General features: G+C 42.5%; 1 protein-coding gene across 14 annotated transcripts in view; it reads right to left on the reverse strand.

Annotated features, from left to right (window-relative positions):
* The window catches only part of PASD1 (PAS domain containing repressor 1), a 143,966-nt gene that overhangs the window by 9,262 nt on the left and 110,362 nt on the right, over positions 1 to 24,342 (reverse strand). For all 14 annotated transcript variants that reach the window (XM_061598974.1, XM_061598976.1, XM_061598967.1 and 11 more), the window contains 10 exons: positions 21,108 to 21,214; positions 17,109 to 17,256; positions 15,370 to 15,451; positions 12,425 to 12,548; positions 11,452 to 11,561; positions 10,140 to 10,226; positions 9,202 to 9,360; positions 6,098 to 6,313; positions 4,415 to 4,626; positions 3,611 to 3,703 (listed from right to left, as the gene is read on the reverse strand). In XM_061598974.1, the coding sequence (XP_061454958.1) occupies positions 3,611 to 3,703; positions 4,415 to 4,626; positions 6,098 to 6,313; positions 9,202 to 9,360; positions 10,140 to 10,226; positions 11,452 to 11,561; positions 12,425 to 12,548; positions 15,370 to 15,451; positions 17,109 to 17,256; positions 21,108 to 21,214 (1,338 nt within the window). The remainder of the gene's footprint in view (positions 1 to 3,610; positions 3,704 to 4,414; positions 4,627 to 6,097; positions 6,314 to 9,201; positions 9,361 to 10,139; positions 10,227 to 11,451; positions 11,562 to 12,424; positions 12,549 to 15,369; positions 15,452 to 17,108; positions 17,257 to 21,107; positions 21,215 to 24,342) is intronic.

Here is a 24,342-nt window from a genome sequence, read left to right on the forward strand (position 1 = left end):
GCGCCCTTGGATGCTGGCATCTGCTTGATCTCCTCCCAAGTCGATGGTTCACTTGGTAGCACCGACTTTGCGAGGTAGGACAGGCGTAGAGGTGGTACACCTTTGTTGGTTTGCGATGAGGATCTGGGAGCTTGTTCTGGGATCTGGTCTAGCTCTGCAGCATCTTCCAGTCCGGTCATCTCATCATTCTCATCTGCGTCTGTACCTCTCTCAGCCTCATCATCACTTTCTGCAATCTCTGCCTCTTCCTCTTGTTCAAGACTTGGATCAGACTGTGCAGATATCTGTGATGTCACTGGTATTTCGTATGTGGGTACTGGCATATCTATAAGAGATTGGACGTGGTGTCCTTGCTCTTCTGAGAAATCTAGCACAGTCCCTCTTTTGTCAGCTCTGCTTCGTTCATCGAAGTAGACAACATGTCTTGTGCTGACTTCACCTGTCTTTAGGTTCATAACTCTGTAGCCTTTGCTACCAGGAGCATATCCTATCAAAATAGTCTGGTCTGTTCTAGCATCTAGCTTCTGCCTCTTTTGTTTTGCTATGTAGGCAAAAGCAATGCTTCCAAACACTCTGATATGTGCCAGGTTTGGAATCCTGCCATGCCACAATTGGAATGGGGTGTGTGTGGTGCCCTTGGATGGCAATCTGTTCTGGATATACGTTGCAGTCACGATTGCGTCACCCCACAGCCTTTTGGGTAGATCAGCATCAGCAAGCATGCATTTTGTCATTTCCAGAAGAGATCTAAGTCTCCTTTCAGAAATCCCATTCTGCTCTGGAGTATGACTGACAGTCCTCCTGTGCAAAATGCCTTGTTCCTCCAGGAAACTTTGTGTTTGGTGCGATATAAATTCACCACCACTGTCACTTTGTAGAGCTTTCGGCTTCCTTTCAAATTTTGTGCTCACCATGGAGATGTATTTCTTCAGCATCTCATGCCTTTGACTCTTGTCCTTCAATACGTAAGTCACACAGTACCTTGAAAAATCATCCACAAAAATTAGAACATATCTATTCTGCCCAAGTGAGGGTACATTAAATGGTCCACAGAGGTCACTGTGTATGAGATCTAGCACCTTGGTGCTTCTCTTTTCAGTCCTTGGTGGAAATGAGGGCCTAACACCCTTTTCCTCAATGCAATTTACGCACCTGCTTGCTTTATCATGGTTCTGTTGGTTTACTTTGATACCTGTGGCAAGGTTCTGCTTTTGTAGCTGTAGGATCGCCTTTGGATCGCGATGTCCCAGTCGCCTGTGCCAAAGTTCTAGGCTGGTCTCTTCCTTGTCCACCATGGCTGTGTTTGCTTGTTCAGCTGTAAGACTCAGTTCATAAACACCATCATTTTCATAAGCTAGTGCAAGCAATTCATCATCTTTAGTCACTGTACACTTTCCATCCTGGAAATGTATTGCAAATCCTTTCTTGTCTAAAGCTGAGACGCTCAGCATATTGCAATGATCTGCCACATTTACTATGGTTTGATCAGGTACCTTGCACCTTAGAGCAATGGATCCAGATCCATTAATGTTCATATATTGACCATTGGCAGTCTGGATTCTTCCTTCAGTATCACTATTTTATCAAATAAATCTTCATTATAACAACTGTGGTTTGTACATCCACTGTCTAAAATCCAATTGTTTGATTTTTGTTTGTAATTATTTGCCACAAGACCTTTGTGCGTTAAAATGAAATTTCTTCCTTTGCTTTCTTTGAATTCCTCTCTGCGAGGTCCATGCTTGTGCTTTGAGAAAGCATGCTCCCTTTGTTCTCTTGGTTTAAAATTGGGAGAGCTGCCATTGGCTGTTGAACTTTTGGGTGAGTCACAGTCCGTGGCCAGGTGACCACGCCTCCCACATGAAAAACAGCATTGTGATTGGCTCTTGGGAGGGGCTTTTCCCTTCCCTTTATCCCTGCTAGCCATGTAATTTGATCCATTACCATTTGAGTCTCTTTGGATCACACATTCCTCTCTTAGTTTCGCAAGAGCTTCCTCAAAAAGGATCTCAGGGTTGTGGTTTAAAAGAGAAATAAATGGATCAAATCTCTTTCCAAGAGATCCCAAAAGAAAACCCAACTTCTGTTGGTGGTTAAAATCAAGCCCAGCCAATCTCAATTTGTTGAAAATAAGCAACAAGGAAGTGATATGTTTTTCACAATTTTCCTTTGTCTGCAATTTTAAATTCACTATCTCTTTAATCAACATGGTTTGGCATCTAAAGCTTTGAAATCCGAAAGCTGTTTGAAGTTTGTCGAGCATCTCCGAGGCAGATTTACATTCATTTATATAAACAAGCTGATCATCCCTTAGAGAATCAAATATTATAGCTTTTGCAAGAGAATCTTTGTCTTCCCAAACGCTAGCTTCTTGGTCATTCCCTTCTGGTTTAGGTTTTTCGATACAGCATATAACTTTCTCTGCTGCTAAAATAATCATGATTCTACTCCTCCACTGGTCAAAGTTAACAGCAGATAGTTCAGGCATTCTTCTTGAAAAAAACTCTATTTCCTTGCTGATACATGCTTCCTGGTCTGAGAAGAGATTTTGTTATACTAAAACAACTCAAGGAAGTAACAGCAGCAAAAATAGTCTCTTTTAAAGTTGGTGCCTGATAGAGAGCAAAGGGGGAAACAAAACACGCAAAAATACTTAAAATAAAACCCGAAAAATCTGGTTTAATTCTCAACTATTTCTGGGCCCATAACCTGTTCGGTATTATAAAAATACACACAGAAGTAGGAACTAATTTGGTTGGTCCTATTTCTTAGCAGAGTTGTAAAAATACAAGCAGCAGAATGAGAATGTAACCAGCCCCACCTTTCTCTATATAAATAACAACAGACACAATCCTTTAGGTAAAAGAAAAGAATGTTTACTCACAACCTCTTCACATGTTCAGAAGAAGCTTAGAAGAAAGAAAAATATAGAAGTCTCAGTCCATCTTGGTGTTTTGTATTGATGCTCTTAGCAGAGAGCATCATGCCATGCAGCCTCTCTCAAAGGTAGGAAGATCAGCAATGGAGAATATTCAAAAATCCCCCAGGACAAAGGAGGAGGAAGTCAGGTAAGTAACCCCCACCCATTAGGAAGTTACATCATGGTAAAACAGGTACATGGGGTATTCCCCAAATATCCCTTAAAGTGACCATGCAACATTTGCCTTTTCCAACAATATCTTATGTATCATACTTCTGATATGAATTCAGCCCAAGCTATGTCTCCCCTCCTTGCACCCTATGCTTTTTTGCCTTTGTTCAATAGTGCCAAAGACTACCTTGGGAGCTGGTGGGCCAAAGAAATAGCTCAGTGGCAGAACATCTACTTTGCAGGCAGAAGGTCCCAAGTTCAATCTGACATCTCCAGGTAAGATGGGGAGAGACTTCTGCCTGAACCCTGGAGAGCCACTGCCTGTCAGTGTAGACAATACTGAGCTAGATAGACCAATGGTCTGACTCAGTATAAGGAAGGTTTGTATGTTCCTAAGAAGCTACGCAGATGCTGGACAGGGATGCTATAGTTCATGCACTGAGCAAGGGCTGGACTAGATGATCTCTAAGGTTCCTTCTGACTCTGAAATTCTTTAATTTTAAATGTGGTAAGGCTTACTTTGTCTGCTGTCTGCCGGTATTACTCTGTGAAGACTGATCGCTCCCATTCCCACTGGATATCAAGGGCTGCACAGATTGATCTAACAACATCCTGTTGGGAAAAAATGGTAAGAGTTCACATGGCAGTGAAAAGCATGGGTGACCTATCATGAGCACAGTTTCAGCTGAGCTCAAGGGATGGAGGAATCCACTTGCCTCTTTAGAGACTAAGGGCCAAACTAGACATGACACTGAAATGTGCCTTTTTTACATTTCGCTTTTTTGCCTCTGCCAAGTCTTAGAGGAAAATCCCTCTTCACAAAGGTACAATTTGCCCTATGACCCCTCAGTGCTGTCAGTAAGGGGTTTCCCCCCAATGCAGATACCGGCTTCTAGGAGGCTTGTTCCTCAGGAGGGGTTAACCCCTTCCACATCTCTCAGCTGATGCTATTTGCCTGCAGGTTTAATACAAGGAAGCATTTAACCTTTCACAATCTGACTTGGAAGCTGGCTATCTGAAAATACCACCTACTCTCATACAAACTAGCCTAGGAGAAGCAAAGCAATAGAGCAAAGAAGACTTCCCCAACCTATGGCCCTCCAGATGTTGTTGGACTCCAACTCTCATCAGCCTAGCCCACATGCCCAATGGCCAGGGATGATGGGAGTTGTAGTCCAGCAACATCTCAAGAGTGATAGGTTGGGGAAGGCTGCAATTAAGGAACTGGGAAGGGGAGTGGGATCAGCTTATCACTAAAAAAAAAAAGAATGCCATCAGGAACATTGCCTACTTCAAATTCTCAGCATATAACTGCATCCATACCTTAAACTCTGATCTTGGTTGTAATCAGACTGCTGTTGCCTTTCACCAATTTCGGTTGGCATTGAAGTAGAGGGAGTAATAGGGTGCGCTTGAGAGAACACCATTGGGTTGTTGTAGAGCGGCATTGCAATGCTCATCTGCATTGGCAAGCATGCCTGCTGGACCTGGTTTCCTCTTACGGCATGCTTTTGCTGCTGCTGCTGCTGCTGCACCTGATATATAAATTCACACCCCTTTGTCAGAATGAGTATGTATTTAATATATTCGTGTCCTCTTCTGCTAAACAGAGCGCTCAAAGTTGCTTACAATACAAATCTATATATGAACGGCAAACTTATTCTCTGCGTCCCAGTCCTCATGTAGCCAAAATAGTATCATCAATGCACAGGAGGAAGGTATTAATAGGCTTGGGGGAACCCCAAGGTTTACAAAAGTACAAAAAATCTTCAGGGGGAGAGAAAAGCCCTAAGGATGCATAAAAATCCAAACAGCCCAATGAGGACTGAACATGGTCAGTGGTCACAGAATACTGACTGACTGTTGGGATGGAGGTGGAATGGGGAAATGGAGTGGAGTGTCCTGAAGGAGGGCATGGCTAGGCACATGTGGAACTGAATGCGGTACTTCCACACTGCAACGTTTTGTTGCAAGTCCCACCTGTACAATATTATTTGGTACAAATAATATTTGTTGCAAGTCCCACCTGTACAATTACAACATAATAATTATAAAAACATCTTACAGAAGTAAGTCTCGTTGAGTTCAGTGGGACTTACTCCAATGTAAGTGGATACAGGATAGCAGCCTTAAGGTTGGATCAGTTTGGATCCAACCAGCACAATCCTAACCATGTCTACTCAAAAGTAAGTCATACTGAATTCAGTGGGGCTTAACCCAGATAAGTGGGGTTAGTATTGCAGCCTAACTCAGTTGAACTTAGGTACCATTGACTTCAGTGGGAACTAAGTTTTACTAACTTAGTCTAGATATAAGCCCGTATTCAGTAGAAACTAAAAACATAAGCAAATATAGCCATCAAAATAAAATCCAAAACAGCAGAATCACATATTAGAAGGCTGTTAGAATAAAAATGGTTTATAAGTTTTAACTAAAAGACATGGAAGCCAGCTGGATTGCCACCACAAGGGCATTCCAGAAGTGTGGTGTCACCACTGAAGAAGGCCCTGTATCTTGTGTGGTCCAGAATAGGGTTGCCAGGTTCAGGGCCTGAGACTGATCCTGTATCTTTAGGAGAAGAGAAAGTCAGCCAAGTGCAGGTGTTCTTGCAACACTAATGGGAAAAACCACAAGGTGGAATTCTCCCTTCCCCCTGCACAACTTTTAAAGATACAGAAGACCTCTTGGTTGCCAGGCCCAGCCTCCAAGAGGTCTTCTGTACCTTTAAAAGTTGTGCAGGGGGAAGGGAGAATTCTACCTTATGGTTTTTCCCATTACAGTGTTGCAAGAACACCTGCACTTGGCTGACTTTCTCTTCTCCTAAAGATACAGGATCAGGATCAGGCCCTGAACCTGGCAACCCTAGTCCAGAATGATAGCCGAGCATGCAGGGTCTTTGAAGCAGATCTTCAAGTCAGGGTAGGTCTGTATGAGAATAGTCAGTAACCAGTTTATATAGCTGAAAAATGATGCATTAAGTACTACATTTTTTAAAAAAGTCACTACCGGGGATGATGTGACACAAGGGTCCTTGAGGAATTGCTGAGGTGATGCCAAGTGCGTGCTACAGAACTGCTTTGATCCCATAAGGCCTTGCTGCTGGGATTTCTTTGACGTAGCTGGTCTGGTCCCTACTGTTGTTGCTTGTTGCTGGGAAGGGCACCTTGGGTTCTGGTGTTGCACATTGTTGAAGACCGTGGGCATAGGCTGTTGCATCAACATCTATCAGAAAAGTGGGGAGGAGGAAGAAAATGACATTTATTTACTTTTAATTAATTTGTATACTGTGTCATACTTGAAAAGAAGCCTCTAAGCCCAGTGTTGTAAAAAATCAAACAAAATTACATATTTAAAAAATACAGAACATTTAAAAGAAACCATCTTAAATATTAACACCTTAACATTAAACATCATAAAAACCAAATTACATATTTAAGACAATACAAAACATTTTTTTTAAAAAATCATTAATATAACTTAACATAATAAATCACAATCACTACTAACAGATTAAAACATAAATATACCAGGAAGACAAACCACCCCACCCACCAAACACACAAGTGTGTGTGTACAAGTAGCAGCATCACTCCCGCTTCTGCTGCTACCACCCCAACTTGCGCTCTCACCAAAAGGTGGGGCAACACTACACACTCCCCACCCCTGGAGCTCCCTCCTGTCACCAGACAGCACACACAATTATTCTACACACACACAACACCCATAACAGGGGATATCCTGTTATCCTGAGGATATGATCTGCATACAAGCTGTATGTCCATCGACAGAGATTTGAAGATGCATCATGAGGAAGCCATCCAGGGATTATACTTTTCTTCCCTACCAGTAAGCTGCCATGCTCCATTAATACTTTACAGGCCAGAATCTTGTGCTCAATCTGCTCATCCTTGGCTGGGAGCTGCAGGATGAGAGCCTTTTTGCTCTCGCCCTTCGGCTAGTGCCAAGGGCTTGAGTCCTTGCCAGGCACGAGTTTAAATAGGTACCTCATGAAACGATGACAAGGTTTGTTACTAGCAATGGGCACATGGACTTTGGGAATACATAAAAAGATGGCTGCTTGAAATTTGGCACAAAACAAACAAAAAAGAGGGCCTGCAGAAGCTGATAAAATAAGTTTGGTAGATTTAGCTTACAGTGCTGTGATAAGAATCCCGTTAACCAATAGCCAGATGCAGCAATAGCCAGAAAAGCCACTAGATGTCACCCAAGCTTCAAACATAGTCTTATATTAACCTTTCAGTGATTAAAATTGATAATTGGATAGTAGAAAATTGGTTATTAGTTGATGACAAAAAAAACCCTGTGCATTTTAATTTAAAAGAAAAGCATTGTCCAAACTGTAACTTTTAAAGAAATGCCAGTTGGGGAAAAAAAGTCTCCAGTAGTCGTAGTCTAACAGGAAGTGAGGTTTGCTTATGCTGAAATGAATGGGCCAAAGCAGGGCTTCCCAAACTGTGGGCCGTGGACCACCAGTACTCTGCAAGCTTTTTTCAAGTGGCCCGTGAAATGTCCACATTCAATATTTATATTTATTGCATTTTTCTTACTTCTTTTATTTCTTTTATTTCTTGTATTATAATTTGAATTCTATATAATGCAATATAAGAAATAAAAGAAGCAAGAAAAACACAATTAAAAATCACACAGCATCCAGCACACTGCATTACAATTGCTACAACACCAGTGAGCTAAGGGCAGTGAAACAGGCTGGTTGACCACTAGAATGCAAGTGGCGAAAGATGTGCTATGAGGCTGATTGGGCACGAGTAAAAACATCATAACTGTGCCTACTGTGTGGTGGTGAGGGCGGTGAAGAAGGCCTACTTCTCTGCCACCATCGCATCCTCAAGTAGCCATCAATCATCTAGCACAATAACCCATGCAAAAGCAAAAGGAGTCTTGCACAACTGATTTCAGAGTTGTGCCAGTATTTTTATTTAAAATATTTGTATACACCTTTTCTATTATAGTATCTAAAGTAGTTTCTTGTACTAAATACATCGGAACACCCACACTCCCAAAACAATTTGCAGATAAGCATTAATGAGGGCGCAGTCTGAAATTCAGAAAAAACGGAACAGCAAAGCAAACCAATAAAACCAGGAGCCACTAGTTACCTATGGAATTGGAGAATTTAAAAAGTCTGATTCTATTCTCCAAATGAGGTAAGCGTTGATGCCTGTTGAGCCTGGTTACAAAAGGGTGTAGCTCAGTGGTAGAGCGCACGCTTTGCATGCAGAAAGTCCCAAGTTCAATCCCTGCCATCTCCAGGCAGAACTGGGTGGGACCTGCCTGAAAACCTGAAGAGCTGCTACCAGTTGGACCAATGGTCTCACCAGAGCTGCTGAGCTAGATGGACCAATGGTCTCACCACATATAAGGCAGCTTTCTGTATTCCACCAAATACCAGTTGCTAGAAACCGCAGGAGGGGAGAGTGCTCTTTGCACTCAGGTCCTGCTTGCAGGCTCCCCATGGGCAACCAGCTGGCCACTGTGAGAACAGAATGCTGGACTATTTGGGCCATTGGCCTGACCCAGCAGGCTCTTCTTATGTTCTTATAAGCATGTTTATTTAGCATGATCAGGTTTGTAATGAGCCACTCACCTGGCTGCACCTGCACTCACCTCCATGCAATGGAACTTTGTAAAAATTGATCCCCTTGTTTTATACAATAATTAACTCACATGAATATGTGTGCATGATGGACTTGGAAAATATTTGTGGACTAGTAACTTGTTCTGAATTTACATTCAAACTAGGCTAGACAACAGTTCACACAAGTTCAGCCAGTGCTACAGTTAAGTACATTTTAAACTCTGGACTTCATGGTCTTCCCTGTATGTGTGTATGCTGTTTAGATGGTAATGTGTGTTACTTCACTTATGTCAAAATGTGGTAAGCCACCCCTGTTGTGTTTGAGGTCTCTCCTGCTCATTCTGTTGAGTAGGGCCCTGGGCATCTGCTCCCCACCACCGCCAAAATCCTACCTTGATAGTTCTACTGCCCTCACTTGCAAGTCTGAACAAGTAAAGAAGCATGGGACGTAGTTTGATTTTAAGAAGTTAGTTTAGTCCCATAGAGAAGATACCTGCAAACTGGAGTCTTGCACTAGCTGTAGCTGCTCTTTGATCACGTGTAGTTCTTCTTGTTGTGTCTTGATGTCGGCCTGCAATATGCGTGTCCTTTCTTCCAGCTGCTCCTTTAGCTGATGCATCATCCCTATTTGGGCTGGGAAGTGATACACTGGCTGCAAGCACAGCAGAGGAGGAAGCATTACCAATCAAGGCAGATACATAACCCTATGTCCAAACAGGGTTTGGGAGCTGTTGCCGATAGCAAGCTGTACGTTCAAATGTAGAAAGGACAATAAGGACCCTTCCAATGAACTACATATTGAGCATTGATCATAATTTGCTTGCGCAAAGGTTACACAGAGGTTAGACTCTATCTGGTCTTTACTGAGCATGCATTCTGGTTTGTTTGCGGGGAGGTTATACAACAATAAGCATTCATTCAGTGTTCATCCTGATTTGCTGCGGGGTGTTTACACACATCTTTCCATTAATCATTCATTCTTCCTACACTCTTGGTGCATTTCCTGTCACTTTCCTAACCACTTTTTGTTTTTAGAAAAGTGAATTTGTTGCACTAGGGTGACAGACCACTTTAATCCACTTTAATTGTGCTAACGTTAAGTTCCGAATGCACTTGACTCTCTCCTGCAAAATACTGACTGTCTAGAGGTAATCTAAGGTCCTCCATATGACATCAGGTATGGAGCACCTGGCTCGGCCAAAAGAGGTTCATAGGCACCACCAACCAGCTGACTAGCAGCACCTCCAAAGCCCTGTGCAAAGCACTCTGTAAGAGTCAACTCATTTATGTGCTCAATGGTTAGAGATCAGTGTCACAAAATTCAGAGAAATGAAAATTTCAAAGGATAGCTGTGTTCCAGTTATTGTGTGAATTAGATAGGTGTGCACTAGCATGTGAACCAAAATGAATTTCTTCCCCAACTGTACATACCATCACTGTTTGCTGGGCTGGAACGGTGGTCTGTGCCATATGATGCTGTGTGAGATGTTCAGTGGGCGTTTGAGGAGTTATTATACCCTGTGGGAGAGGAAAAATAGTGGATGGTAATGTACCCAGTGGTTATCTCTTTCTGCAATACTTGCCAGGAGCTTTCCTTCTTCTCAAAGATCTAGTTCTTATTGAGGTCATAAAACTGGAGGCTCAACTGACTGTGTATCCCTCCATTTTTTTTTTAAAAAACCCTGCATGTAGAAATCTAGCATATCAGGGGAAAGCGTTTAAAACCTCTGACATGCTAGCTTTCTGTGTGCAGAGAATTGTGTGTGGGGTTGTTTTTTCATGGAGGAGCATTTGATTTCGGGAGCTCAAGCCTGCAGTCTGTGATGCCACAATCCATGGCTTTCCCACTTCAACTGAGAATGAGGCAAAGGACTCTCTCCTTTACTTTGGCAGATATACAGCAAAAGAGCTCAGTGCTCAGCGCCTTCCCCTCACAGCAGGTATCTTCCTAGCCTGCCAGAAGAGTTTAGTTTTATAGCCAAGAACTGGAACTCTTCTCTAGCCCAGGACAGTATTTATGGGATACTACAGAATTTATGGGAAGGGAATGTAACTCAGGAGCAGAACATCTGCTTTGTATGAAGGTCGTAGGTTCAAGCCCCAGCATCTCCAGGTACAGCTGAAAGCAAAATCTGCTGAAATCCTGGTGCCATCAGTGTGGACAGTACTGAGCTAGAGGGACAACTGGGCCAGCTCAGTATAAGGCAACTTCCTACAACTTTTCCCTTTATATAGCCCTGACCACTCCCAACGCCTGTCCATGTGATACTTCTGCAGGGCAGCAGACCACTTGGCCAGATCATGAGAGCCCTTTGTAGGGAAGGTTTGACAGTGGTTGTTGTTGTTGTTTTAAGCAGCCTCTTTCTTCATGTGCTTTTAACAGCAGCTTAGTCTGCAGACACAGACAGTTAATAATGCCTGCCCAATATTTTATTATGCTGATTTCTGAAGATCAAGCTGCTTGTTAAAATCATAGGATCAGACCAGGTAACTTTTTTCCCAGTTACTTGACAGTCCACCTGTAGGTAACCTGACCACTACCTGCCTGAATGACAGGATGCTCCTGTAGGTAGCTGTCTACTTTGATACATCGTACCGATAAAAAAGCCAGCAAAACATTAAGAGTGCTAAAGCATCAATGCTTTCTGCTCACATTCTGAAGATCTGCACTCTTGTTATTTGGGTGAATCCCCTCCCTGCCTCCCTTTGCAATATATTTTTCAGAGAGGACACTGTTCCTTACCTGTGTGCTGCTGCTTGAGGCACGACTTAGAGGTGCTTTGTCCGACTGGCCTAGAGGCAACGACTGTCTGGTAGAGGTGCTGGCATCAGTGTGCCGTATAGATGACGTGGCTGGAAAAGAGAAGCATCTTTCAAGGAGGTGTGGACAGCATGAGAGACAGCATCCAAAAACACTTTCTTGAGGAATGAAGAAACAGAACCTTTATAAGAACTGTTGCCAGTCTCTCCACCTGACCTTGCAGGAGGAAAGTGGATGTGCACATGAAGCAAAGACGCAAGGCTTACAAGCTGCCAAGGGGATATTGTGAAGTGGTTGATCAGTGCTCAAGAGTAACAACAGGGTCAGCCCAAAGTCTACTGATCCACCTGTTTCCCCTTCCAGATCCCACTGCCCACCTCTGGCCCCTTATAGTCGAGGGACATAAGTAGGGATGGCGAATCTCTCAATTTCAGTTTCTCCCTGTTTCTCAGGTTTTTTCCAATTTCAAGTTCAATTCTACACATTCCTTTATTTGTTTGCGATTTTTTTTAAAGTGCTCATGAAAATTCATCAGCATTTTAGTGCAAATTTCTCCTGATATCCACATTTTTCTATGCAGTTTTGAAAAATATGCATACTTTTGCAAAGCCATTTTCCCTAATATTATTTTTGTATGTTATTTTCATTACTAAATGCAAACTTTTCATCACTTTTACCATTTTTGTGCGTATTACTTGGCTGGAGAACTGCATTGCAAAATTTGGAGAAGTGTGAATTTTGAATGAGGAATGGCTGTGTTTCAGTTTCTTTTTTTTCCGGAAAGTGCAAGTTAGGTAGATTTATCTTTAAATGTGAACTGAATCAGATTTCTCCCCCGTCCCTATATATAACAGAAGAAAAAGGATGGGCCAGAAGCAATGGGCTGACTCTGATGCTGTTCTTGACCACATTAGAACGTCCTCTTGGCATCATGGCCGTTCAATGTGATACCTACATGCAGAGTCGGAGAGTGCCGTGTGCGAGGATCGACGGGAACTGTGAGATGAGACAGACACTCCTTCCCGACTGGCTTCTTGATTGGTTACACAGTGTCGGATATCCATGTAGCTACCATGACTCTGAAAAGAGGTAAGCACAGGCAAATACGTTATATTGTTCATTGCAGAAACTAACTCATACTTAATAAACAAGAGCAACAAAACCATCAAAGCATCATTCTTCCAAAGCAAAGGTAGATGGCCACTTTGGAGAAAGCGATTTGAGGATTCCATATACTAATCTCTGTCTGCATTCTCCTAGTGTTGATCTGGACACAACTCCCATCATCTCCAGTCATTAGCCATGCTGGCTGGGGCTGATGGGAGTTGAACAACGTATAGAGGGGCCACAGGTTCCTCATTCCTGATTCGGGTTTACCTGTTCGGGTTTTACTTGACACATACTGTAGTTAACTCATGGAAATATAATCCCAATGGTAAAGCAACAAAGCTCTCTGTGAATCCATAGCTTTCCACAGTCAGTCTGCATAATTAAAACCCACAGCTCAGTGGTAGAACATCTGTCTTGAACGCAGAAGCTCCCAAGTTCAATCCCCAGCAGCTCCAGGTAGAAACATTCCCTATCTGAAACCCTGGAGAGCTGCTGCCAATCAGTGTAGACATTAATGGACTAGGTGGACCAGCGATCTGACTCAGTACAAGGCAGCTTGCTATGTTCCTAGTGATGAGAACTGAAGGTGCAGTGTAGGCAGGTAGAAAAGTTCTCCATTGCCAAACACCCTCCAAACACCAGATGATTTTACATGCTACAACACTGCGGCTTTCTGTCTTTTTATTCCCTCATCCCCTTCATTCATCACTGCTGAATGGGGACAGAACTGTGCATATCAACAGAAGCATGCTTTTATAATGAGCCCCCTTCTGCCCACTTTCTACCAGCGTGTCACAGCTCACTGGCTTTCAACAGTATATGCAGAATTGGTGAATAATGGCCAAGTTAGGCAAGATGCCTAGAAAGACGGACAATCCAGGACCCATTACAAGAGAGGGGATGATGAATGGGAGGAGAAAGAGGCATAGGTCCATTTACTGGCAATATAATTTGCAAGCTTAATCAGCCCCTTAACTGGTGACTCCCATCAGATTCAGCCGGCAAACAGACATATGGTGAAGGTATGACAATTTGGCCACTTCTATCTGTGGTGATATTAAAAAATTACATCTATGGTATTTGAAAGAACTGGGAATGTGGAACTGAGTTGCCAGAAATGATGAGGTACCAATGCCACCAAGACTGCAACAAGCTGAAAAAGACTCTTTTTCAGAAAACCTGGCGGCATCTACCATGTTGAAGTTCGCTTGAGATAACTCAGTTTCACGAGGACAGGGAGAAAACTATATGTAGATGGGGGGGGGGGAACCTTGAGGATTACAAATAAATAAAATTAAGCAATTATGTAACTGATTTTGCAAAGCCTAATAGCCAGATTCCCCAAGACATCCTTTAAATTTCTGGGAAAAGATGAACACGTCCAATTTACGGAAGGGCCATACTCAGTGGCAGAGTATCTGCTCTGCACGCAGAAGGTCCCAAGTTCAATCTCTAGCATCTCCAGGTAGGGCTGGGAAAGACTCCTGCCCAAAACCCTGAAGAACTGCTGCCAGTCAGTGTAGACAACAGTGAGCTAGATGGTCCAATGGTAGTATAAGGCAGCTTCCCATGTTCCTAATTTAAAGCAGCTATAGAAAGCTCAGTCTGAAGTTACTTTGGCATCTCATTATTAAAACCCTGCCAACGATTTATTTTTAAAATATTAAAAGAGTTGACCCTATTAATTGGGCAGGCTATGACGATGCCAAATTCATTATTTTTAAAAATGCAATGGAAAGTGCTGTTAAGGCCACAGTCCTGCCCACCCTCTGGAGAGCATTAGGCTTAGCTTTTAGAAACACAGCAGCGAGAGAAAACAGATCAATAAATCATTCCTTCACTTCCCATCTTTGTCTAGCTAGAGCTGGTGATTCAGCAAAAAAAAAGCCTATAGATGTAGCTGTATGAAATGCTGCCAACTACAGCACTGGCCTCCAGCCATTTCATTTCACATATGGGTAACATAAGATGCACACATTATATGCTATCTATGGTCAGCAGTAGAACAGGTCCTGCTTTCAGGGTCCTCAGACATTTGGCTGGCCTGTGAGAACAGGATGGGCCGCTGGCCTGATCCAGCAGTCACATCTCTGACATATAGAAAATATCTGGTTGGAACTGCACAAAGGTCCCCTTTCTTCCCAGCAAAGGTTGGAGTAGGAAATTCAGCAACTCTCATTTGGGTGAGGGGGAGAAAGTTATTTGACTTTGCAGTGGTGGTGGGGAATAACTAACAATTATGAGGTGTCAAAGACTTTCTTTGTTCTTTTCCTTCTTTTGTAAAACATTATCAGCAGCAGAGTAAATATGGCATTATTATTTATCTTATTATTAATAATATGGTGGTGTTGTTGTAAATATGGCTATGGTCAACTTTTTAAAGAAACAAAAAACAGCGCTCCAGTGGCCAGAGTGGTTGAACAGTCAGCCCCTCTTTGGGGGATTGTAGCTCTGTGAGGGGAATAGGGTGACTTTTAAAGCAGAATGTCTGGTGCGGATGTGGTCAGGGACAGCTTTGGTTTAAATTTAAATTTGGATAGGAGACTCCGTGTGTCTGCTGTAGAATAAAAACATAGGGAAAACCTCTGAGGCATATATTACCAAATTCTTCCAAATTTAAACCAAAGCTGTCCCTGGCCACATCCACACCAGATATTTATTCTACTCTAAAAGTCATAGTTTCCCCACTTTTTAAAGTTTGAAAGAAATATCTGTTGGCTATACGTACACTCTTGAACAGCAACGGTTTTTTTGCCTGTTAGTGAATTTGCTCTTCCCAGCACACAATACCTTCAAGGATGAAGATGCTAATTCAATGGACGACTCTTCAAGGCCAAGATCTCTTCTTCTTTCAGCTCGGACCTCAGCATAACTAGAGAGAAAGAGAGAGAGAGAGAGAGAGAGAGAGAGAGAGAGAGTAAATATAGAAACAGAAAAGAACAGAGAGGTTGTCAATGCAATATATGCAGGGTTTTTTTTTTTCCATCTAGCAAAGTTCTTTCCTATGCCACACACTGGTTTTGGATCAAAGAAATGGGACAATACAACTGGACCATCTAGCCCAGCAGTGTGACTGACAACGACTCTCTTACGTAGGAGCCCTTTTGTATCACCAAGTATCTAAGATCCTTTAACTAGACATAGCAGCAATTGAACTGGGGGAGGTGTGTGTGTTGTCTTATTCATGCAAAATATTCAACTAACAAGTGATTTATGGGACCTTAAGGGATCCCATTTTTATTTATTATATCCCACCCTTTCACCGTAGAAACAACACTCATGGTAGGGATGGGGGAGAAATTAAATTCAGTTTGCATTTAAAGGCAAACTTACTGAATTTGCACTTTCCAAAACCATATGCAAACTCAGCTTTCAAAATTTGCATTTCTCCAAATTTTGCAGTGCAGTTTTCCAGTCAAGTAATGTGTACAAAAATTCATACACTTAGAATAAAGTGTGCATATAAATGCATATATAAGTGAAAAGCATCATAGTTAGGTGGCAGAACAGAACAGGGAGATAGGTCCAAATTAACCCTGTGGTAGGGTGTTCCCTAATCTAAGCATAGCCCTACACAATTTGAACACTTTAGTCTGAGGACTGGGGTGCCACCAACTATGCATTGCCCCAATAATGCTAAACCAAAGTTTACCATTATCAGTTTGTGCTGCTGCAATCCTTGGGCTCACACACTCCTCCATCCTGGTGCAGCTGTGAAGAAAAGATCAGAAGCTTCCACTTTGATTAAGGACAGCTTAGCATTATGTCCAAACTCCAGACCAGCCTTTCTCAACCAGTGTGCCTCCAGATGTTGTTGGACCACAATTCCCATCTTTCCTGACCATTGGCAATGCTGGCTGAGGCTGATGGGAGTTGTGGTCCAACAACATCTGGAGGCACACTGGTTGGGAAAGGCTGCTCTAGACTGTGGTTAACCTTAACAATAGTTAATGGACAAAAAGCCTTCTTTGTAAAACCATAGTTGAAGCTGGCTTGTTTCCACTAACCATCATTAAGACTAATCACACTTTGTATGAGTTCAGACATCAAAATAAATGGAAGCAAAAGCTTTTGGTCTCCTCCTCGGAGCCATGAGCCTGAGGCTTGCTGCAGCTCATCGTTGTAACACTAAACCATGCTTTAGATTTACATGCAAATACAGGCAGCATTAATATATAATACAATGGTAGTCAGAAAGTATCTAAAGCTTTGGTTTTTAAAAACTCTTTGTTTTAAAAGTTGCTAATTGTGTTGCTGCCTGACATCAGGTTTCTCATTTGCCCATTTAATTTGGGGGGAGGGGGCAGAACATAGTAAAATTGGCAGCCAGTAGTACTTCCAGGCTTCTATTTTAGCTGCCAAAAATGAGTAATAAAAACACAATGACATTCTCTCCCCCCCCCATTCACAATCATAATATTTTTATATCATTGAGTGCCTTGGCGAGCCAATACACATAGCCAAATATTTAAGCAGATGTGGTTGAAGGCACAGATAAATAGCAGCAGAAATTCAGTGCATTTTCTTACCTAACGACCGTGTGAGTGCACACAATAAACTCAGGTTTGGAGCTCCACTGATGATAGGTGATGTAGTAGTGTGTTTGCAACCATATCCACTGCTGGCCTTTGGTCAAGAATCTGTAGTAGCAAGACTTGCCTTTTCCAAACTGCATTACTGCATATAAAAACAATTATTTTGTTACCGCCTCCAACATATTACGGCTTTGTAATCTTTGATCTGAGAAAGCATTAATGCTCTCCCTCGCGTGTATACAAAAATATGTGCATAACCCCCATATGTGCCAAAATAACACCCATGGTATGGGCCAAGATCCAAAGAGCCAGTTAAGGCCTGTCTTAAGAGTTTGAATGTGCCAACTGGGATTGTGATTCCTCACCTCCTTCAAACACCACCAGACCCCACCCTTATTCCTGCCCTGCCGTATCTGGGACTGCTGTCGCACTCCTGACTTTCAAACACTTTGTTTTGCAGCATGGGGGGCTGGTGTTGGTAAAGCTGACAGGTTGTAAAGGAGGTTCACTGCCTCCTTTTCAAACATGTTAGAAGTACACCTGCATCCACTGGAGCACGATAATAGGCAGAAATCTGATCTGGAAAACAAAAGCCTGAGGAGAGCATAGCTGCTTATTTGCAATGTTCACAGCTTTTACACTTGGAAAACTGTAAACAGGTATATCCCCATGCAAACTGAAAGGCAATAGCACCGTTGCCACAGATTGCAGACTGGCAAGTTGCTCTGTCCCTGCTAAGCGGGACTACACACCATGTGACCCACCAAACTCAAATAATTCCTACTAAGATGTCAATAAAACTCATGTTTTATTGTTTTCTGACTGTGGGAGATTTCAAGAACTTGCCAAGGCACAGCTGTTTCATTGCTGGGTCACAAACTGTAGAGGCCTGCTTTACACACTACCGGATTATTATTTTTTACTTGGTGCTTCTTGTCCAGAGTGGTAACAAAACTTTCGTGTTGCTTTATTGTTCACTCTTTCCCCCTTTTGATGTGGGGTAGCGGGGGGGGGGGTGCGACTCCAGCTCCCATCGTCTTTACCCATTGGCCATGCTGGTTGGGGCTGATGGGAGTTGAAGTTCAACAACAGCTGGATACAGGTTTCCTCTTCCTTGCTGTGACTGGGCATGCCTGGAGGTCCAGTCCACTCCAGCAAGAAGGTAACAGAGGCAACAGGACCAGAGAGGGAACTGGCAGGAAAAGTTCTGGTTAATTAGTAGTTTTAAAGCTTCAGCACAAATCTCAGGGTAGCAACCAGGCAACCCTACATGGTGTTAACAAGGAGGAATCCTGCGTTAGCACTGCAAGGATTTTATTTTAAGAAACAATTCTTCATAACACTGGGTAGCGGAAATTTAAGGTGGTGCAATGCTACAGCACACACACACACAAATGCCCTCCAATCCCATTAAAAAAACTCCCTAACTACTCCAACAGCAAAATGCAAAATGTTCATTTTGTTCTATCAACATCAGCCTCCAAGTTAGAATTGCCACCTTTTTCTGCTTTCTCTCCTTTTGTACCATTAACAGCAGCTTGTTAAAGACAACTCTGGCATCCAGAGGTTTTCCTGGCATCCATTTCTACCTGTTAAATGTATGTGCCATGGGCTGCTGTTACAGGCACAGGAGCAGCACTAGTTAAAAAACAGTGATCAGTCGCTCTACCAACAAAGTACCAGTCAGCAGCCTAGTAGCTCTGTAGTTTGAGACAGGCAGGGCATGGAATAGCCCAAGGAGAGCTAAAAGAGAAACAAACAACAAAACTTGGCAGGGAATTAAGAATGCCTCTTAATCTGGTTAACGAGAACATCCAGCACACACTGTAATAGGTCATGCAGTCCACACAGTGCCAGGAATTTGGGTGAGCTCTGCAGCAGAGATCAGTTTAATTTTTGTTACTTCAACCCTGCAGCAAAAGGCATCCATTGGCTCAATGGAGTTTAACGTGGAAGCCAAATACTGCCAGGGTTTAATTTGTTTCATCTATAGTTACCAGGTCCAAGAGAAACCATCCTACGTAGCCTCAAGCTGATTTATGAAGGGTAGATTAAAAAAGGAGCATGTGCCTAGCATGGCACTAGGTAACAGAGTGCTGAGAAATATAATCAATAAAGACTTGTTTACCTACACACCATACATTTACAGGACATTTAAAGCACATGACTTTCCCCAAAGAATCCTAGAATCAGTAGTTTGTTAAGGTTGGTCAGAACTGTAATTCTGAGAGGGGTAAACTACAATTCCGAAGATTCTTTAGGGAAAACCATGTGCTTTAAATGTATGGTGTGTATGCAAAATTGGTCTCTTCACCTTACTCCTAAAACTGCTTCAAAAAGCACAGGTGGGAGAGATACTATAAGAAAGTTGAGTCCCAAACTAGATGTGATGTTAAATGTGTCTTTGCTTTTCACATACATGTTTCCTAAAATGCAAATATTTGTTTGTTTGATAAGATTTCTTATCTGTCCTTCACCATAAATTTCCAGGGTGGGTTACAACAACAGAATATAATTACAAAAATGAGTAAAATCATTGCAATTATAATAGCAGGTTGGGGGGGGAATTACAGATAATTAATTATAGGAATTGCAGAAGATGGACAGGAACAGTTCAACCCTTTCCTCCCCTCCTGACAAAAAAAATTGACACTGCTATTTGTGTTTGATCCAATGGACCACTTTCTCCCAATTCCAGAAAGACAGGCCCCAAATAATTCAGGTGATATATTTCACTGTCCCAAATGTGTTGACAAACTAGTCAGCTTTTGAGATGCACAGAGCTATCCAACTGATGATGATAAATGCATCTTTGCATACTGATGAGTATTTATTTATTTTAAAATATTTTATTGAATTTATTTATTTAACAAAATGTATATACCACTTGATTGGTAAACTGCTCAGAGGTTTTTACAAAGACATTAAAATGATCAATAAAACAGTTAAAACAAGTAATTAAAACATTTTTAAAACAAAACAACAAACTAAGAAGAATAAAACCCATCAACATCTATGTGTCTGGATAGGCTGGTCTAAACAAAAACATTTTAAACAGGCACCAAAAGGAATACAGCAAAGGTGCCTGCCTGATGTCAACAGGAAGGGAGTTCCAAAGAGTGGATGCTGCTGCACTAAAAGAATGATTTCTTACAAGTGCAGAACAAGTATTATGTGGCACCTGTAACAGGGCCAGTTCCACAGATCAAACTGCTTGAGTGGGCAGATATGGGGTAAGGCGGTCCTGCAAGTAAAACTGAAAATAGTATACATATATACATACCTCAAAAACTAACAGGTGAGTTAAAATAGTAACAAAGTAGAACAATGCAAATAAAACATAAAAATAAGCAACCTTGTCTAATTTCCATGCAGTACAACTTTCAGCTGCATGCTGAAGGTTATATGCTATTATTTTTTGTTATGGGCAGAGATTTTTTAAATGCAACTTACATGAGATAGAAGATGCTGCAAATTAAGAGGATCACAGCATGTACAGTGGGGAGAATGTAACCCTTCTTCCAGTGCTGGGTCATGGGAAAACCCCTTTTCTGGCACCGATGGGACAGGCAGGGCAGGGCAGGGCGGGGAAAGGAAGCCATTTCCTCTCAGTGCAGATACTATCTTCACAGGATATATTTTCCTCAGGATTGCAATAGGGGAAAGAGTTAAATTCCCTTTTTATGCCTGTTCTGATTCTATTAATTATCAATGCTCCAAGCTGACACAATCTGCATGTTGTTGTTGTTTAAAAAACTGAATGTTAAATGCAAAGACACATTTAATGCCAAGTCTAATTAGGCCGTGTGTTGAGAACCATCATCACTTTATACAGCAAAGTGCAACTGTCCTTCATAAATGGTTTTTGTATTACTGCAATAGCTTATACTTGTGTCCTAAACAGAAGGGGGTGGGGGGAGAGAAAGAACAAGAAATACAATTAAAATACACACATTTGACAGTTCCAAGTAAGCAGTGAGCGAAGACACTTACAGTGTTCATGGCATCGAGCAAGAAGTTCCAGGTCATCGGCATGATAATAGTCATAACCTGACGTCCCAAGCACCTCAAAGGGTAAATAACCTATAATAGGTGGGGCTCTGGAAGCAGAGAAAAAGCAATGAGTACAACTGTGCTGTTTTGAGAGCTCTTTACCATGTAAAAACAAAAACATCAAAAAATTATTTTATCTGGTCTTGCAAAGAAAATTTATAAGCTGCAATCTTAAACTGCAATCTTATACACGTATGGAACGTACTTCTGAATTGACAGCAGAGGATTGCATTATAGTTTAGCCAGGCCACACAGAAAGCTAGAGAGGGAGATTGCTTAAGAGAATGAATGATAATGTACTTAATTATTGTTGTTAAACAAACTCTGCCTGAGACCTTGGAGAGCCAATCAGAGTAGACAATACTAGGCAAAATGGACCAATGGTCTGACTCAAGGTAAGGCAGCTTCACATGTTGTTACAGGGTTTATTGAGTTCTTGGATTTAGGCAACAAACAAAGGGAGGGAAGTGAGTCATTCATTACACATGCTTGAGAGTTATAGGTTAACAGACACTCTGGATATCCATCCATACGTGCAATGAACAAACTAAAGGCTGTGCAATTGATTTGTTGGCTACAGTCTGGGTTGTGTCTATGTGTCATGATTCTAGAAGCTGCTTCCTAAGAATCCTAGTCATTTTGTAATTATGTATATAATTAAACATACAGTTCATGTAAACCTATAGGCAACATCAAAATAGGAGCAAACTTGGGCAGTAGGGGTGGGGGTGGGCAAGTGGGCAGAGAGAGAAATAAAAGGGTGATAGAAGAAATGTGAAGGGAGGGGCAGAGTTAAAGGGAGGAAAGGCGTGTCAAATTGTGGGTGGGGAAGAGGTTTGGTGGGTCAAAAGAAGGCAGCAAGGAAGAGGCGGCAGCAGCTGGAATATTGAAGAGGTGCAGCCACATGGGAGGGAGGGCACTTGGGACGTTAGGGCAGGGAGGGGGGTTGGAGTCATGTGGGCTAAGTGTCCATTCTAGGTGCTTCCTTTCTCAGAGTGACCTGTGATGGCAGAGATCTCAAAAGAAATGCACGTGGTCCCTCTTCCTCGCTCCCCGCTCCTGCCCCCTTACACCAAAGGGAGGGTGTCCCGTGGAAGGGAGAAGAGGGAAGTAGACGGTGAGTGCAAGGGTGGAATATCTTCAACCACTGCCCCTTTCTCGCTCACTCTTTCTGAGGCAAAGGGGTGAGGAGTGGCCTCCCCTTCTTTTTTCTCCCTCATCCTCCCATCACCACTCCCTTCCTCTTAGCCTGGTAATAGTCTGTGTGGGGCTACAGGAAAATGCATGGGGAGGAGAGAGTGTGCTGCCGCTGCTGCGTGCCTCTTTCTGCATCATTCGCATTGCAGGAGTCTGATGGGTTATGGGAAGGGGTTGCGAGAAGGCCAGAGGACCCCCTCCCCTAAACACACACACACACCCCTCCCACTCATTACATGTTTGCCACCATGTTTGTGCCCTCCTTCTGCTATTGCTGCTGCCATCACCAGTCCACGCAGCATGCAAAGTCTGGGGCTACCCTTCTCCACAATGGGTTAAGGAGCTGGGAGCTCAGGAACAGCAATCAGCAGCTGGTCTCCTTGAGGGGTGGGGCAAGGAGCCGGGATTGGAAGTTGCTCACACTTGCTCCGTTTGTTTCAGCCATCCTGAAGACTTTTTTAAAAATTAATAAATAATTCCTCTCTTGATTCTTTGCAGGGGGGCCAGGATGACTTCCTGGCCCCTCTGGGGATCACAGACCTCAGGTTGGGAACCACTGCTCTGTCAGTTTATCTAACAATGACCTTTTAAAGTAGGAAAGGGGAATCTCTGGCCCTCCAGTTGTTGCTGGATTCCAGCTCTCAGTAGCCCACTTGTGGGGAACCTGTGGTCTTCCAGATGTTGCTGGATTCCAGCTCCTATCATCCCTGGCTATTAGCCATGCTTGCTGGGGCTGATGGGAGTTGTAGTTCAGCAACATCTGGAGAGCCCCACCCCTGCAATAGCCCCAGCTAGCAGGGCTAATTATCATGGATGATATGAGTTGTAGTCCAACAACGTCTAGAAGACCACAGGTTCCCCTCCGTGCTTTAGCAAGTGACATATCACAATTCTCCCTGATGGAGAAGCTTCATCTGCTGACTTCTACAAATCAACCTGCTCTTAAGGTCACAGGAGCATATTAGGCTGGAGTTTTCCCCTCTTTCTACCCCATCTTAATGAACCACAGCAAACTTTCACATGAACACAGCCATCATGCAGAAAGATTATTATTATGTCTAAGTTTATGCTATTGTCAAGGAATTAACTTCAAACAATTGTGACAAACATTTACAATGACTGTTGCATTCTGATTACACATAAGAACAGGCCACTATAAGTAAGTAGGAAGCTGAACAATGTATCCTTCCTCATAAAACGTAATTTGGAAATCTTCTACACATTCATGACTTTAGTCCTGCCTTTTAGCACAAGCTGAAACTTGTTTACTCAAAAGTAAATCCCACTTTACTCAATGGAATGTAAACCCAGCTACGTAATGTGCACAGGACTACAAATCCTTTGTTTCACAAATAGTTTTTGTTGGCTCTCAGAAGGCATAATAGCAAATTCTGGGCAAATATTCCTTTTATTCTGGGTAGAGATGCATGTAAGGCAACCTGCAAGCATGGAGGAAATAGTTAATGTTCTTAAAAACTACTGCACTCACAAGAACAAGCTGGAGGCTTTATTGCATAATGCAATAACATCTCTCTTGTGCTTCCTTCCTTTTGGTGTCTCTCAATATGTTTTTTGCAGGAAGAAAGGCAAGTGTTACAAAGCAACTTATAAATAGGTTACAGTAACCAGCAGGACTAAATTTAGCTCAGGAAAAAACGTGAAACACGATATGTGTTGGGGCAACAGGAATCAACCAAAAGTGAATATGTTGTTTTCAAAAGAGAAAGAGAACTAAGAACAATGAAGGCAAATTTGTATGTTTTCTTAGGTATATGCCTAAGGTTTTTAAAAATTTCATACAGGTATACTCATCAGACACCCACGATTAACTGCAGTTTCTTGCTAAGTGTACACTCGGTGACAAATCTAGGTTTGCTGTTAAAAAATAGGGGTAACTAATCTTTGGCCTTCCAGATAGAGCTGGACTCCCAGCTCCAATCAGCCCCAGCCAGCAGGGCCAATGGTCAGGGATGATGGG

This window comes from Rhineura floridana, chromosome 16 (assembly GCF_030035675.1).
Source record: "Rhineura floridana isolate rRhiFlo1 chromosome 16, rRhiFlo1.hap2, whole genome shotgun sequence".
NCBI classification, from domain to species: Eukaryota; Metazoa; Chordata; class Lepidosauria; order Squamata; family Rhineuridae; genus Rhineura; species Rhineura floridana.